A 13,941-nucleotide genomic window follows, 5' to 3' on the forward strand; every position below is an offset into this window, starting at 1 on the left:
CCAAAAGCTGGTTCACACTAAACAAAACCTATAGATCACATCTACGGTGTTAGATGCGAGAAAAAAATACTTAAAACTACGATTTTTGAAATGACCTAACAAAAAAAAGGGCCTAAGGAACGCATTACTATATATATATATATATATATATATATATATATATATATATATATATATATATATATATATATATATATATATATATATATATATATATATATTGTGTGTGTGTGGAAAAATGTTAGCTGCTTGATCCATAGCAGCCTAAACAAAACACACACACTGGTCAGCGCACAAAAATGAACAAAATCTCTCTCTCTCTCTCTCTCTCTCTCTCTCTCTCTCTCTCTATCTATATATATATATATATATATAGAGAGAGAGAGAGAGACATCAAGAAAACTCAACCAACGGGACAAAACCATCTCCATCTTTGAGGTCGAACATAATGACTGAACAAGTACCAACTTAACTAGAGATATAAGGTTCATAAAGCTCAAATCTTTCTCAATCAGACCCTGAACATCCCTCAAACCTCCCAAACCCGCACCCCCCACCATGACCCCCCGGAAAAATCCCACGGCGAAAATCTTACCAACTGGCCTCAAATGAGGCTTCCCTTTTCTTTTTACAAAAATGAAACCTCTAAAGAATGAATTCAAACATACCTTTTGTTCCAACGGTTGGAGCTATTAGTTCCCCAAATTAAAATCGTCTAAACTCCTTAGGTGGCTTAAAGTTTACAGGATGGGTTTCTGGTGTCGCCGTTTCATCTTGTTTCCACATCTTAATAGTCTTGTCAGCTTCGCAGGACACAAGCCTTGAGCCAGTTATGTCATATGAGAGAGCATATATTCCTGCTTCACTGTCCAGTGATCCTACACCAACAAATCATATTTCAGGAAAAACTGTCATCCAAGTCCAAGCTTTCATATAGACAATTGTAGAACAGAAAAAAAGGAGCCCAAACTTTCTTAGAATGAGAATTTGAAGAGTTACCAGGCTGGACAATTGTTTGTGCTTGCTGAAAATTATGACCACTTTTCCAATCCCAGAACCACAAGCTCCCATTGTCACCTGGAGATTAAATGAAAAAGATCAAAAGAAAAGGAAATAAGTTAAATTGAGTACTACTGCATAACCAGCAAGGCCATTAAATTGAGTTTGTATCTCGGTACCAGCAGTAGCCATCACGCCATCCTCATTGGTGGCCATTGAGTTGATAATTGTCTTCTGTTGTGAACTATATGAGGACAACCATGTCAAAAAATTTATTAAGTAGAAATATCGAATATGCAAGCATGAATTGCAAACTGGGAACAATTAGGCAAAAAAACTATGAAAGCAATATTATGCATAGCAGTGTTCCCAACCACTGAGGGGAAGCCTACAGTAAGCTAGTGAAAGCACAGATGCTCTTGAATTGTGTTCAAAATTTCATATCCAGTCCAACACTATTCCAAATCATCAAAGCATATAAAATGGCATTTAAAATGCAGAAGCTTCACTAAACAGCTACAATACCAGAAGCATAAAATTGTAAGCTCCAATAGATAAACCAGTGCACAATTTTTTTGGATCTCCATAAAATAAATGGCCCTCAACAAAGATCAACACACTGAAAATTAATGGCAGACTGCCAGTCACCAACATCATCTGCTTCACAATAAACAAATGCCTCAAGGGCTACGGGGAAAATTGTTTCAGTTGGCATGAGAAATACCAAGTGAAACGTTTTATAATGTACATGTCACTGCCATCAAGCAGACAAAAGTAAACCCCCTCAGACATTTAAACTGAGTGCTTAACATGGGCTAAATCAGGAAAAATACACTTTGTTGTTTCTGCGTCAAAGTCTGAATATTGTGAGCCAGTTTCAGCAATCTTGTAGTTCATGCAGATGCAGTTGTGAGGATCATCAGATATGCAGTCGTGAGAACTGAAACCTGTTTTCTAATTTTATAGTTTCTTAGGATCACAATAACATATTCTCTAGTTTTTTTAGAATTTTCCTGGGACTTTCATTTTGTGGAGAGCTAAAAAACATCCTAAGATATCCCCTTTTCTAGCAAGGTCAGGCATAACTGTTTTTTATAACTGCATTTATCGTTCAGCTTGTGTTTATTTACCCAGTGAAACAGGAGCTGTATCATCAATTGTACACTTTTACAATAAAGCTGACATGTTTATGGCAAAGCAGCACCCTCCCCATGAATTAAGCAATATCAATTTTATGATCAGCAGTATCTCGATAGCATATTATAATTACCACATGGTATGGACATAGGCAGACAGGTCGAGTATGACGTGTCACTTGCTATTCACACATGTACTTTCAAAAGAAATGGCATAGGTGTATGGATGTGTGTGTGTATCTGTGTTCACACACACAGATAATGGCAGCAGCCAGACTTGCCAAGAACCAGCTTCCAGAAGTACCAGCATCAACATGATTATGTTGTGCATTTTAAAGCACCCATTTTAAAATTAGACCATCATTAACAGTCAAAATTAGAATGTAGACCGTCATACTCATGTTGCTTCTCATCAGGCAAATTACACAACTGTAGAACAGGTGCATATGAATGAATATGGGAGCACTATAACATACCGCAGGTAGCACAAATTAAGCTCAAAGATCATCGAACTGGAAGAGCCGTTATAAAATAAATAGAAGCAAAAAAGCTACATGACATTCACAAGGCACCATAAGATCTTTGCAACAGCAAAACTCCACCCTCTTCCCTCTCTTTCTTTCCAATGAAAAACGTTCACAGAAACTGTGTGCCAAAGGAGTAAAAATGCTAGTGCTCAAGGTAATTCACACATTGCAACAAAAACAAAGAAAATCAAAACAATGTTAGTCACTACAATATAGTGCTAAGCATCAGAGAACATATTAAGATGTCCTATATTTCAATCTTATGTATATCCATCTAGAATTTTTCCTAATCTACCTCCTAATTCCGATATTTCTACGGCTCAGTTAATTCACGATATAAACAATAAAAACACAGACATCAAGAAACAGGACTTTGCGGATTGATTCCACATTGATGCAAACAATTGATTCAGCCATGCAGATACCTACAGCATATTGTGCAAAAATTCTCCTTTTGGTAGCATAAATTTCTTTATGTTGTCTGCCGATGCAGATGCAAACGTATTCCTGGAAAGGGATGAAAAAAGAAATTAATACAGTTAGGAGTGACTTAACCTTGATAGCTCATTTAACAGGTGACAGCCCTATTTCTAAAAGATAAGATTAAGTTAACAGTGAAGGCAGCAGAAGCTGATTATAATACAAAAGAAATTGCAGGTAACATTAAACACGTACTCTGATGGATGCTTTGCAATTGCCCTAACAGATTTTTTATGATAAGTCAGAGTCGCCATGGTTTTTCCTCCTGCAAGAGATAACATGCTCTCAAAATTGGGGATAAAAATCAAGAATACGAAAGAGTAAAGGAACAGAAATTGCCTGCAGCAAGGTCCCAAAACTTGATAGTCGTATCATGAGAGCCAGTGACAACTTGTGGATCCTGAAATTGCACAAAAAGAGAGAACAGTGAGAGGAAAACACAACTTTCTACAAAAGCTAAGCCATGAGCTACTGAACAATGAAGACCAAGTCACAGATAAGGTGATGCTATTTCCAGGTCCACCATAATCATACAGCAACATAAGTCTAATTGTTACTTTTGGAGGATTTCAAACTCATGAACTTAAAAAGGAAAGATCGGCATGAATAATGGAGCAGAAAGATAGATAAAACCTTAAACATCAAAATATCTAAAATAATTATCCCAGATACTAACATTATTTAAGGTCATAATGGATCTACACCTAAACATGAAGATCTTAACAAGATATTCAAATGGATAACAAAGGATACTATAACAGTAACTACATCACCTGAGTTAAAACAATAGATAAAATTACAAGGTATTTTTGTTCCCTTAGGTCAGTCGATAATACATAATGGTAAGTTGGTAACACAATTTGTTTTGTTATTTAATTCAGTCCATTGCAGCAACTTTGATGCATCATATAAGTCAATCATCAGATCACATTGTAAACTAAATGGGAACCCGTTAGGGCCACCTTATTATTGCTTTTCCCTGTTCCCAAATGGTCATCTTGCAAATAGTAATGAATCTCCTTGTTACTCATTGTATCTCCATTTTTTTCATTTAAAAAAAGAAGGAAAACCCTCCAGCAATGGAGGTGAGAAACAAAAAGGCATCACCTTGGAGAGTACAAAGACCACCAATATCAACCTGCTGCAACTAGTGAGAATAACATGGAGGGTATCTGCAGCATAAAATCTCGTCCAACTCTAAAAGGACGCTATGTATCCAATTGCAAGATGAAGGATATGCACATAAATCAAATTTCAGCAATGAAAAGATTAAGATTTAATATGGATATGAATTTTTTTCAGAATGAAATGAAGCTAAATTGAAATAAAATAGCTTAAGATTCTTCGGACAGCACATACGCAGATAAGCACTACACCGGGTTTAGCTTATCATAAACCAACACACGTTCTGTACTTCAAAACATAAATGGTAAGCTCTAGCAATGACAGTACAAAAAAATGATATTCTCTACAGCAATGGGAGAATGGTATACCAATGCTTGGGTAAAAACAGAGCAAACTGTGTTTTCATGTCCTGATAGAGCAAAAATCTGTGCTTTGGTACGTATATCCCAAACCTGAAAACAAGAGAATAGTACCTTAGAGATGCCAGGAATGAAGTCATCTGAGATGACATGAACACAATAAAAACTACCAATTCTAGCAATGTCATTCCATAGAAGTTTCCACTTATCATGCATGAAGAAAACACCCTTGTAAAGGAAAAATAATATTTCATACCCGACAAACAGAATCACGTCCACCAGTAAGCAAAATATCAAGAGTAGGATGAAGAGACAAGCAGTACACACCACTTAGATGGCCATGGTATGATCGGATAACCTGTTTCATGAATGATACATATTTTTAGGTGCTTGTTACAAGCTAAAGCTCCTATCCATCATGCCAACTCGGAACAGGATACCAGATACATGATAATGTGGGCTTAATAAGAATAAAAGAGTACTTGTCTGACACAGGTTACACAACAATCAAGATTTTCATAAATTCAGAATGTGTTATCAAATCCCAAACCTTGTTTTGTTCAAGATCCCAACATTTGACCTGCTTATCATCACCAGCAGAGAACATGTAAGGATGGCGCGCACTTACAGCAAGACCTGCAAAAACATGGGATCAGACCACTCTAGAAAAATCTAAATAGTATGTTAACATATATATCTATACATACAGTACAAAATATAGGCAAGAACCAGAAGAACCTACCACGTATCTGTTCAATGTGCCCTGTTAATGTCAATTTAAGCTTTCCAGTGGCTACAGACCATATCTGATCATTAAAATAAAAAAACAATATGTGAAAAGCTAGTTTAGGCAAGCAACAGGTCCATGGAGCAGAGGCTGAAAAAATAAAAGACAGAAGGAAAAGACAACGTAGTATCTTAGATATATCATAGCAAATACTAACCTATGTCACAGGGACTCGGCAAAACAGATGCCGCACCCGCGTCGACGCGACGCGGGTTCGCGTGCGGGTGCGGCACCGGGTGCGGTCAACACGACCCTGGGTGCGGTCAACGCACCCAGGGTCATTTTTGTCCATAATATGGGCTTAAAAAAAATCCCCGATGAAAAGGAGGAGGATTAGGGCAAAAAAATTTTTTTGCCCTAATCTCTCCTCTCTCTCCCCCTGAGCTCGAGCTCTCCCATCGCCGCCCCAGCTCCGCCGCCCCCAGCGCCGCCGCCCCAGCTCCGCCTCCCAGGCTCCTCCTCTCGGCTCCTCCTCTCCTTTCGCAGGTATGTCTTCTTGGGTCGGCTGGGGAGGGGCCGAGCACCCCCCCCCCCCCTCTCTCGATCTCTTGTTGGGTCGGCAGGGGAGGGGCTGAGCCTCCCCTGCTCCCTCGTTTTTCGGCACAGAAGGGGCCGAGCCCCTCCCCCATCTAGCTCTTTATTTGGGTCGACAAGGGAGGGGCCGAGCCCCTCCCCTTTATGTTTTTCTTTTTTGGGTCGACAGGGGAGGGGCCGAGCCCTTCCTTGAATGACGCCTGCAAGCCATCTGCAGTGTATCATCAGATCAGTATACCCTGATCATGGCCTACATTTATCGAGTTTCTCTCAAGTCATCACTTCCGCTGCCATTCGATTTACTAATCTCTCGTTCCATCTCCACATCCCCTCAATTTCTCCAATGTAAGAGAGATGTAAAGAACGACCCATCTGCTTCCATCTCTAACTCGTAGAATGAGGAGTTGATCGTGTCTCACCAAACTGATTCAGTTGGTTTCTCTGAGTCTCTCCCGTAATGAGTAAGCTCAGGATTTTCCTGTTGATTTAAATCACCTTCAGGAACTAAAGATGATCTGATTCATATCAGATTCAGCTCAGCAACATGACCGATATGGTCATACCCCTTCTTCTGTGTATATGAGCCGCAGAAGTCAATTTTACTGCTTAAATTCCGAAAGTCTGATGTCAGAGTCTGATTCGCTGATCAATCTATTGTTTGAATTTTGAAAATCTGATATCTGCTAATCAGTTTATTACACTGGGTTTGAAGGACCGGTGTCTGCAATTGATTTAGTATATGAAATATAATAACCTGAGCTATCACTGATTTCATTCGGGTCATCCAAAACATGAAAGTTTGTGTTGCTGTTCTAAAATCTTAGATTAGTTTAACTAATACCTGGTCCTAAAAGTGATCTGATCAAACTTTTGGAGAATTTTGTGTGCATTCTCCATTTCAATAGGGTATACATTTACTTAGGTTACTTAGGCATTCCTAGATTACTCATATATAACCTATTAGGCAATCTTAGGTGTCTACATTTAGTCCATGTTATAGCCATTTCCCCTTTTGTGTTAGTGTTATTTATATATATCCCCGCATATCTCCTCATTAAACATGGGCACGACCTCTCTTCATTGAATATATACATTACCTTAGATAGATGTATATGCATTTAAATATACCTATTCTCATGCATTCAGAGAAAAGGCAAATTTTCATTTAATTGAAGCATTGCATTCAGGCATTCTCATGTGTATTCCAATCACACTTTATAAACTATGTTTTCATGTATAGATATATTTCCATCACAATTTAGGCATAATCATCTGTTCATTGGAGTCAATCTGAGATTTCCGATTTCTCTTTTTTGGGTCGATTTATGTAATTGCTTTACTTATTTGATTGATAATTTGATATTTAGGTTGATATACTGCATGCATGATGAATCATATTATGAGTTTATGACAATGTTTACTGTTAAATGTTAAACTGTTAAAACTTCAAAATTATATATATATATATATATATATATATATATAAAAAAAAAATACATTTTTGCCCCTGCCGCACCCCCGCACCCGGGTTTTTTGGAAGTGCCGAATCCCCGCACCCGCACCCGCACCCGCACCCATGTGACATAGATACTAACTTGTCATATTAAAAGATATGACTAAATTTCGAGCAAATTATGTGTTACATTCTGAGCAAATCAGCACCATCTCAGCCTATTTCACAGAAGCAATGACAGTGGTTCATTAAAATCAACACCCTAGTGCTAAAAGCAAACAACATTTTAATCATCGCCCCAGCACGAAGTAACCAATTGCATGTAACAAGTTATTCCCACCAAATCCAGGTCAGCTACCAGACAACATGAACCCATTGGCTGGATTTGAAGTAAAGTTAGGATCATAAACTAACCATAGTTGAATCTCGGCCACAGAAATTTCTCGCTGGGTTTTTTAAGGAGTTTTTTAACTGTTTTTTCTTGGAAAAATCTCAGATGTTTTAAAAGTTAAAAACATAAAAGAAGGCTAAGAAAGAATAGGTTTTAGCAGTACTTTCTTATGAACATATAAAGAAATGGTTAGAAAAGTATTACATTAAAAGAAACAAAAAAAACAGAAACATATATGCTTAAAACAAATGAAGTAAAAAAACTTTTTAGAATATCATGACATTATCGTGATAGTTAAGTCTTTACCAATATGTTGATTCACCAATATTTTGAAAATATCATGATATGTTGAAGTTTTTATTGGCTATTATAAAAACCTGATAATAACAGGATGTTCTCACAATATCGGCGATCTTGGTGCCTAAGGTTGAAATCAAAGAGAATCATACTCATATCTGCTAACGCAATCGGACCAAGATCATCAAGAACACCTAAACGGGATCGATCTAATCATAGCCTGTTTATACACTTGATCCATTTGAGATCACTCAATATCAACCATCAAAGAGCAAGATCCACATGTTAGTTTGGATCATGGATCCGACCCGATCCACCTCGTGATGTGTGAGCAGTGGCATGATTGTAATTAGTTTTTATTACCTGTGTAAAGTTATGTCCTGTATTGTATCACTTATAAATAATAAGTAAAAAGGGAAAACCCTATTGCCGCCGACTACTCTTCTCTCTCTTCTCTTTCTTTACCTCAACTCTAACCCTTGCAGGTTGGTATTTCTGATATTTCTGACATGGTATCAGAGCAACAAAGCCTTTCGAGATTATATGCTCAGATGTTTGGGGTCCTGCACCCACTGCCTCTCTTTCTGGATCTCGATACTATGTACTCTTTCTTGACTCCTACACTCGTTTTAGTTGGATTTACTTCATGAAAAACAAACATGAGGTTTTCAAGTTGTTCAAACAGTTTCATGCACTAGTCCAAAACCAATTCAATACCAATGTTGTATATTTCCAGTGTGATGGGGGGGGGGAGAATACATATCCCATGATTTTAGTGAATATTTGAAGGAGCATGGCATTACACGTAACATTTCTTGCCCTCATACCCCTCAACAAAATGGAGTTGCTGAGAGAAAGCACAGGCATATTGTTGAAACAGCCTTGAGCATGATGCATACTGTGGGCATTCCTTTTTCCCTTTGGACCGAGGCTTTCCATACAGTTGTTTACGTTATCAATAGGTTGCCCATGACCATCCTTGAAGATAATTCTCCGTATTTTGTTCTTTATAATTGTCATCCATCATATGAAGAACTACATCCTTTTGGTTGTGTATGTTATGTTCATATTGATCATTCATTGAGAAATAAGTTTCAAAACAGAGCTGTACAATGCAAGTTTCTTGGGTATGCAGATGACTATAGGGGATACAGGTGTTATGATCCTCATACAGGCAAAATTCGGGTATCTAGAAATGTTGTTTTTGATGATGAAAATTTTGACACTCTGGGTTCATCTTCCACAGATACACAGGACAGTTATGATCCTTGGCTCAGTGACTCACTTTTATATGACTCGTTGCCTTATGAGGATTCATCTTCATTGACAGACAATGAACCCTATACTTTCGATGTGGAACCACATATGGAAGACATTCTTCCTACAACAACATCCTCACGTTTTTCTGGTCTTGTTTATTCTCGTAGAACTCACCCAGTCAATGATGAGACTCCTCTACGACGTTCCACTCGGGTTAGACATCCTATAGATCGTTGGGTAAGTTATAACAATTTCTCTTGGGATTTTCAAACATTTCAAACATTTCTAACCAGAGTTTCCAAAGAAACAGAACCTTTCTCTTTTCATGAGGATGTCCATTCCCGTGCCTGGGTAGAGGCGATGAATGAGGAAATGGAAGCATTGCATGAATGCAATACATGGGAAATTGTGCCAAGGCCAGATAACAAGAATGTTGTAGGATCCAAATGGGTATACAAGATCAAACACAAACCGGATGGCAGTGTTGAGCGCTATAAGGCTCGTTTGGTTGCACGAGGCTTCACACAGCAATATGGGCAGGACTACGATGAAACGTTCAGCCCCATAGTAAAACTGGGCACAGTCAGGATTGTCATTGCATTGGCGTTACAACATGGATGGTCACTCAGTCAACTTGATGTTAAAAATGCTTTTCTGCATGGTGAACTAAAGGAAGAAGTTTACATGGAGCAGCCACCTGGATATAGCATGCATGATTCATCAAATTGGGTATGTAAACTTCGACGCTCTCTTTATGGATTGAAACAAGCTTCTCGATCTTGGTTTGAAAGTTTTTCCACAGAGATCCAGCATCATGGGTTCAATAAAAGTGTTCTAGACCATTCATTGTTCATCTTCAAAAGTGGTTCAGCTATTGTTTGGGTGCTTATATATGTTGATGATATCATTATTACCGGGAGTGATGAGGATCACATATCTTGGGTTAAGTCTATGCTGATGGCTAAATTCAAGATGAAAGACTTGGGTCCCTTGCGATATTTTTTGGGTGTGGAAGTTGATAGTCGACATGAGACTATTACATTGAGCCAACATAAGTACACTATTGATATTTTACTCGCTACAGGGATGGAGAATTGTAAACCAATTAGCACACCTTGCCTTCTAAATCATAAGTTAAGTGCTAAAGAAGGCACTACTTATCATGATCCTACTTTGTATCGTCGAGTTGTAGGGATGTTACAATACTTAACATTCACTAGGCCTGACATAGCATACTCTGTCAATCAGGCCTCTCAGTTTATGCATGCTCCTACAGATGCACATATGGAAGCAGTAAAAAGAATCCTTCGGTATTTAAAGGGTACGATTGGAGATGGTTTGATGTATAACAAAGACAGAGCTTATACGTCAGGACATCGACTATTCACCTACACAGACGCGGACTGGGCTGGTGATCCTAATGAGCGCAGATCAGTTTCAGGGTATTGCATCCTTATCGGCAATAATGTTGTAACATGGAGTAGCAAGAAGCAAAAGGCAGTGGCGCGATCTAGTACTGAAGCCGAGTATCGTGCAATGGCAGCAGGAACAGCCGATGTTACGTGGGTGAGACACCTACTGCAAGAATTACAAGAACCGATCTCGTCCTCTATGCTTCTTTGTGATAATCAGAGTGCTATTAATATTGCCTTCAATCCCATTCTTCATTGTCGCACGAAGCATATCGAAATCGATCAACACTTTGTTAGACAAAAGGTGGAAGAAAAAGAAATTGAACCTGCATATGTTAGGTCAGATATGCAAGTTGCTGACATTTTTACCAAGGGATTATCCACTCATCAGTTTTGGGCACTCAAAGACAAGTTGAGCATGATCAAAGACCATACTCAACTTGAGGGAGGTTGTTAGTTTGGATCATGGATCCGACCCGATCCACCTCGTGATGTGTGAGTGGTGGCATGATTGTAATTAGTTTTTATTACCTGTGTAAAGTTATGTCTTGTATTGTATCACTTATAAATAATAAGTAAAAAGGGAAAACCCTATTGCCGCCGACTACTCTTCTCTCTCTTCTCTTTCTTTACCTCATCTTTAACCCTTGCAGGTTGGTATTTCTGATATTTCTGACACCACATACTAAGCATGCTCAGTGTCTATTCAGATCCAATCAAATTGGGTTCATATAGTCAGTTTAAATAGCTCACATTCAATCTTTCTACGGTTTTTCAAGAGGATATACATGTCTTCGAGCAGAGTATGATAGTCAACTTGACATATTATGGACCCATAATTCACAGGATTGAATTGAACTTTAAGAAGCGCAAATTGAAGATTTATACTTGAAGATAAATCATTTTCCAAACCAAAGAGAATGATGTAAACTGTGAGCAAGGCACTAGAACTAGAAATAAAAAAAAAACTTCTAACTCGACAATCCGAAACTAATTCATATGATTTTCTTGATATTAGATGTAAATCCAATCATTGTTTGGAACCAAGGTCTTTGGATAGGAGGCACAAGAGCTTTAGGAGAACGATGCTTGACCAACTTAACCCTTGTATATTTTATGCTTCCATATTTTTTATTCATAATGTTCAACAAAGATAAACTTATTTCTACATTAATTTACAGCATCCTGTAGTTTAGTTTTCTGATTCCTCTCTGATTTGCATAAGTATGTCTGTCTCCATGACAGAATTGCATAAAATGGCAAACATAACAGCTAAATATAAAGGCAAATTAGATAAGGGATACTGAAATTACATATTAACAGTAAAACATTTATGAAAATTAGAATCATAAAAAATCAATGGCACGAGAGGAAAAACAAGTACAAGGAAACAAGCACAGCCAACACCAAACAGGAAAACATCATCTTTCATATACATATATCTGTTAAAATACTGTGTATATATATTTATACCTGACTGATATATGTATATTTGTATAATATACATATATCAAGGTATTTTGGTCATTTCATAGTATGTATTTTTAGTACAGTCCATTAGGGACTAAAATACCTTTTTTGTTTATTTATTTATTGTTTTCTAAAATGTAATATCATCATGGCTGTTGGGGTGTCAGCCCAACTAGTTCATAAATATGACCGTTGGATACAGTCCAACGACTGTTGGACTGCCTCCCTTAAGGGCTTGTGAGGTTCTATAAATAGAACCTCACCTCTCTATGTTTGTATATCCTTTTCTAAAGCATTTGTGAAGTTAATACAATTCTTTTTTTTCTTTTATGCTCTTGTGAGCTTTGTGCCTTTTTGCTATTGTGGATTTGATACTTTTGTATCTCTTTTATGATATTGTCATCGGTCCATTAGAGACCATATTGTATTTGTGCACTTGTGTAGCCCTTCTTTGGCATTATAATTGTGCAGTCCTGTTTTATTACAATATCTACTTTATACCGATCAGAAAGTGTGTGTGTGTGTGTGTGTGTAGTGATAGTTTTCCTTCCCCTGTTGCATGAATTAAAGCATTTCATTTGATGCAAATGTAAATAAGTACCATGTTTATGTAACGTAGCATGCAATAAATTTTGCAAAATCAGCAATAAGCAAGTTAGATAAAATATTGGGCTTCAAAATTGTCATACAAGAGACAATAACAGAACTTAATGTCAACATGACTAATCAGCACATTATTTGAGAAAAAAAAGAAACTGGAAGTCACATCCAAATAAGATAAACATCTACAAATAAAAAAATGCTAAAAATCAAGCCCAAAATCACCTTTATTGTGCGATCTGCAGATCCTGTACAGAACCATTCATTGCTGTGATCAAACGCAATCGACCTAACCCATCCCAAATGCCCACTAATAACCTGCAGATTGTAAAGTGGAAAAAAATTGTCATTTCTCCTTGTTCAACAAAGCTATAGAACATATAAAGAAATCAAAAACTCCCTAAGACTATCCTCGAATAAAAAAAATGTCATCATTGATATGACTGACGAAGAGCTAAGAATAGTGTGAAAGCCTGACACAAGCAATTATTTCATATTGCTTTTAATCTCGGAAGTTTCGGCTGAGGAGCATACAAAATGCCATCAACTATTAGATTTGTATACAGGAGATAAGGAGAGAGAGAGAGAGAGTGAGAAAGAGAGAGAGAGAGAGAGAGAGAGAAATTCACAATGGCTGGGGCGGCACTACAATGCTCGACCTCCAAAACCCTAAACATTATAAAGTAAAAACATATACATATTACAAGAATGCCATTAATGAGATCCTATTTAACATGTGTTTCATATAATATGCGTATGGATCTGGATCCAGATCCATACGCATATGCAAACTGTATTCTAACAGCCTCCCTCAAGTTGTACGTGATTTTGGAGCAGGTACAACTTGCTCTTCAATAGCCAAAATTGACGTCCTGTTAATCCCTTGGTAAACAGGTCTGCCACTTAATCTTCTGTTCGAACATGACGTAGTTCTATCTCCTTCATCTCGACTTTCTGCCGTATGAAATGTTGATTAATCTCAATGTGCTTCGTTCTGCTATGATGGATAGGATTACATGCAATGTTTATTGCGCTTTGATTGTCACATAAAAGAAATGATTGAATAATTGTCTCCCCAAGATCACTCAATAAGTGTCTAATCCATGTGGCT

At 37.6% G+C, this 13,941-nt stretch overlaps 1 protein-coding gene across 1 annotated transcript in view; it reads right to left on the minus strand.

Annotated features, from left to right (window-relative positions):
- Positions 1-413: 413 nt before the first annotated feature.
- Positions 414-13,941, minus strand: part of LOC149820763 (protein pleiotropic regulatory locus 1-like) — a 36,400-nt gene continuing 22,872 nt past the window's right edge. The window contains exons 7-17 of the mRNA XM_089983364.1: positions 13,056-13,148; positions 5,369-5,432; positions 5,177-5,262; positions 4,883-4,984; positions 4,636-4,719; positions 3,482-3,542; positions 3,338-3,407; positions 3,092-3,169; positions 1,179-1,243; positions 1,000-1,077; positions 414-878 (exon numbers count right to left, since the gene is read on the minus strand). Coding sequence (XP_089839490.1) covers positions 706-878; positions 1,000-1,077; positions 1,179-1,243; positions 3,092-3,169; positions 3,338-3,407; positions 3,482-3,542; positions 4,636-4,719; positions 4,883-4,984; positions 5,177-5,262; positions 5,369-5,432; positions 13,056-13,148 — 954 coding nt within the window. The 3' untranslated portion in view covers positions 414-705. The remainder of the gene's footprint in view (positions 879-999; positions 1,078-1,178; positions 1,244-3,091; positions 3,170-3,337; positions 3,408-3,481; positions 3,543-4,635; positions 4,720-4,882; positions 4,985-5,176; positions 5,263-5,368; positions 5,433-13,055; positions 13,149-13,941) is intronic.

Source organism: Nuphar pumila, chromosome 12 (assembly GCF_984573655.1).
Source record: "Nuphar pumila chromosome 12, dmNupPumi1.hap1.1, whole genome shotgun sequence".
In the NCBI taxonomy this organism is placed as follows: Eukaryota; Viridiplantae; Streptophyta; class Magnoliopsida; order Nymphaeales; family Nymphaeaceae; genus Nuphar; species Nuphar pumila.